Here is a 3,971-nt window from a genome sequence, read left to right on the forward strand (position 1 = left end):
GAGAGGGAGGTGATTGTTCCCCTCTACTCGGCTCTTATGAGGCTCCATCTGGAGTACTGCGTCCAGGCCTGGGACTCCCAGTACAACAAAGAGCTCTTGGAACAGGTCTAGAGGAGGGCCACTAAGATGATCAGAGGGCTGGAGCACCTCTCCTATGAAGAAGGATTGAGGGAACTGGGCTTGTTTAGCTTGGAGATCACTCTGGGGAGACCTCATTGTGGCCTTCCAGTATTTAAAGGGAGTGTATAAACAGGAGGGGGAATGGCTGTTTACATGGGTGGACAGTGTGATAGGACAAGGGGGAATGGTTTTAAATGGAGACACAGGAGTTTTAGGTTAGATATTAGGAGGAAGTTTTTCACAGAGAGGTGGTGAAGCACTGGAACAGGTTGCCCAAGGAGGGTGTGGATGCCCCATCCCTGGAGGCATTCAAGGCCAGGCTGGATGTGGCTCTGGGCAGCCTGGCAGGGGGGTTGAACCTGGATGATCTTTGTGGTCCTTTTCAACCCAGGCCGTTCCATGGTCCTATGGGTCCTATGATTTTGAAGTTGCATCACTTCTGATGCTTAGTGTAACATTTTGGCAAATGCTTTTGGAAAGGAAATTCCTTGTAGTAAAGCACCCTCATGTATTCTGAGCTGTGTTTTAGTGTGAACTTTGGATTGAAAAGCTGAGTCACGCAAATTGAATGCCTCCACTTGAATAATTTGTCTTTGTCCTCCTACTGAGAACATACGAGGAAATGTCACACCTGCGTGGCAGACTGGCTCCTCTCTGAGGGTAAAGACAAGCCCTGCTCCTCACAGCAAGCCCTGCTATCTTCCAGACTCAGCACCAATCTGAGCAACACCTGGGTGGTTGGGACAGGGACAGTTAGCACATGCCAGGGCTGAGGACGCGCAAGATGATCAAGGGCAGGTCTCCCCTGCACTGGGGAGCCTATCGCTGGGCCCAGCACTCCAGCTGTGGCCTCCTTCGAGCTGAGCAGAGGGGCAGGATCACCGCCCTTTGCACGCTGGCAGCACGCTGGCACCTCGTGCAGCCCAGCACAGCGCTCACCTTTGCGGGCAGCGCTCCTTGCTGGTTCAGCCAAGTGTCCGGCAGGACTCCCGGGTCCTGTCCAGCTGGGTGGCCCCGGCGGTGGTGTGGCCAGGAGCTGTTCCACCCCAGTGCAGAAATTTGCCCTTCCCCCCACTAGTTTAAATGGTGGGATTATTGGAGCAACTTGTGCTCCATCTCCCAACTTATTGGGGCCCTCATGTGTTTTGTTAGCGCTGCCATGAGTGCCGATTCATGGTGGTGGAAATAAAGTTGCACTTCTTCTACGCCCTCCCCAAGGACCGGAATATGGAGGAAACATCATGGGTAGGGACAGCAACGCCAACGGCCTTGTCAATAACACAGAGACTTTTCTTCTTCGTTGTAACAGATGTTTATTTCATCTGCGAGCAGCAGGCCGAGAGGTCGATGTTGTCCTCCCAGCCCGCCGGAGCCGCGCTCTGATGGCAGTGCGGTGCCGGCCTAGCGCCGCCGCCGGGGCCGCCTCTTGCGGGGTGGGGTCGAGTCCTGGCGGCTGCTGCTGGCCTTCCTCTTCGGGGGGCGCCGGGGCCCCCCACGTGAGCGGTCCCTGCCCCGGGCGGAGGGGCCCGCTGCCGCCGCCTGCCCTGGCTCCTCCTGCGGCTCCTGCGCCGAGGGCGCGGTGGCGGTGCTGGGGTGCCCGGGTCCCCCAGTAGAGCCGCCGGGCGGCTCCTCGGTGCTGGGCCCTGCGGGGCTGGTAGAGCGACCTGGGCCCGAGGCGGGAGGCTCCTGATGGGAGGTGCTGGTGATGGGGCTGGCTGCAGGGCTGTCCTCCCGTCCTCCAGCAGTGTGGCTGACCTGGTGGTCCAGCTCGTGGTGGATCGTGGGGCCGTACAGGGCTGCGGCGGTGCTGATGAGCCTTCTGACGAAGGGCACCACGTCGCCATTGGTGATGAGCTGCAGCGCCTGCACCAAGGCCTCCTCGTCCAGCCCATGCTGACATAGAAAGTTGATGGTGGTGCACTGTCCCGCATAGACTTCCCACCAGTCATCGCTGGACACCTGCTGGATCTCCTCCTGCAGCCATTGGAGCAGGGGTTCGAGGTCCTCTGGGTGTTCCCTGAAGAATGCAGCCCAGACCTCGGCTGGGAAGCTGTGCTCAGGTGGGATGAGCACCGGCTCTGCAGGCCCCTGCTCGTCCTGCAGGCCTGGATCCGAGTGCGCTGCGGGCTGCGGGACAGCACACTCCAGGTAATCGTCATCCGACCTCACCGAGTATCGGATGGTTGTTATTTCGTGCCCGCATACGGCACAACTCGGCTTCCTGTTTGCCCACCAGATGGCACAGCCGTAGCACAGCTGGTGTTGGCAGGGGGTCACGTAGGTGACATCTTCCCGAATTTGCCCGCAGATGGGGCAGATCCATTCAGATGCCACGTCCATGGCCCCGGGCTGTGCGGTGGGCTGGGGAGAGCTGAGGTCGGGAAGCTGCTCCCCTCACTGGTGCTGCAGCAAGCAGAAGGTGTTACGAACTGCAAAAGAGAGAGAGAGGCCACGGTCACTGGCTGCCCCGGTCCCTCAGCGGCAAAGCCTCCCGGTCCCTGTTCCCCACTGGCTGCTGCAGGGGCCATGATGTCCTGCACCACTCACCTCTGCCGCTACAAGCGCACCCTGTGCGGCCCCAGCTGCCTGAGGCCAGCAGCCCCACAGCTCAACGCAACCAACTCGCTCAGTGCTCCAAGTCTCGCAGCTGTGCTCAACTGGAGTCCAGGCACGAGTGCACACTGGCCTCTGCCAGAGCCCGAATCTATACAGGGAGGGCTAGCAAGTCACAGTCATCTCCATTGCTGACATCACAACCTCTTGGTTGGTAACCCCACCTGGGGCCCCAGCCTGGGCCTCCATTGCCCTCCGTCATTCTATGATCTTCCTTTGTAATGGGAATAGACTTGGAGAAATAAAGGTTTCACGTATTTCTACTGCACGTGTAACTTGTAACCAACTTGTCATTAGATGGTGCCATAAGATAGCATGGCAAAGTAGATGGGTCCAATATGCTGCAATGCACTTGGGCTGCCCTGAGGACCAGCTCCTCACAGTCGCTGTGTGCCTGTACTGCATGGATGATGGATTGCACGCCCTGTTTGCAGAGTGGCCACTAGGGCCTGCTGCTATTGCACAGCTGGGTGCAGTGGAAACAAAACTGGTGGCAGCATGGTGTGGTGCATACCACGCTGTCCCACTTCGCCAGGCCTGTGGGGCTGAGGGTATGTAATGCCACCTCCATGCTTCCACCAGTTGCGGTGGGCATGGGAGAGTGGGAGATGACAATGTGCTCCCCAGCGGAGATGCTGTGACAGCAGGTGTCACACTGGAAGTGGACAAGAGACCTCATGGGCATGGGCCAGTGTGGGGAGGGTCCCTCAAGATTCTCCCCCTGGCTGCCGGCGTGAGGCACTGCCACGCTGCCTACCTGCGCTGCTGCACGCGCCTCTCCGCGATGTCCCGGCTGCCTGCTGCCAGCAGGGTCGGGGTACAGCACAGGTGGCTCTGAGACGCGTCTGAGAGCTGCGCCAGCAGCACCCAGAGCACGTTCCAGCTCCAAAGCTCGCCCTGTCCACACTCCAGTCCTCGCACACACGCTTGGTTGGAGGCCAGGCACGAACTGCTGGGCCGGGCTGCCGCGCCCGCGTTAAAGCAGCGTGGGCCAAGCAGTCACAATGCATCGCATGGAGATGTCACAAACCACGGCTTGGCCGTGTTGCCTGTCCTCACCTTCACTGGGGGACATCACCACCCGTCCCACAGCGATGTCGCCATCCATTGCTTGGTCATCACCGTGCGCCGGCCTCACCTGCTGCACGTGTGCCAGCAGCACTGCAGCCCCAGCACACGTTCCTGGGCTTTCCCCAGTGCCGTTGCCCGCTCCATTCCCCCCCACATCTCATGTGCTC

General features: G+C 59.6%; 1 protein-coding gene across 1 annotated transcript; it reads right to left on the reverse strand.

Moving 5' to 3' along the window:
- Positions 1 to 1,312: 1,312 nt before the first annotated feature.
- On the reverse strand, positions 1,313 to 2,460 carry LOC149918423 (uncharacterized). Its single transcript, XM_090137017.1, has one exon. The coding sequence runs from the start codon at positions 2,458 to 2,460 to the stop codon at positions 1,522 to 1,524; it is 939 nt and encodes a 312-aa protein (XP_089993143.1). The 3' UTR covers positions 1,313 to 1,521.
- Positions 2,461 to 3,971: the final 1,511 nt, after the last annotated feature.

The sequence above is a fragment of the Phasianus colchicus genome, chromosome 3, assembly GCF_987193195.1.
Source record: "Phasianus colchicus chromosome 3, bPhaCol1.hap1.1, whole genome shotgun sequence".
NCBI classification, from domain to species: domain Eukaryota; kingdom Metazoa; phylum Chordata; class Aves; order Galliformes; family Phasianidae; genus Phasianus; species Phasianus colchicus.

Excerpts from the sequence above, each read along its gene's own strand:
- LOC149918423 (XM_090137017.1), bottom strand. The coding sequence starts at position 2,460 with ATGGACGTGGCATCTGAATGGATCTGCCCCATCTGCGGGCAAATTCGG.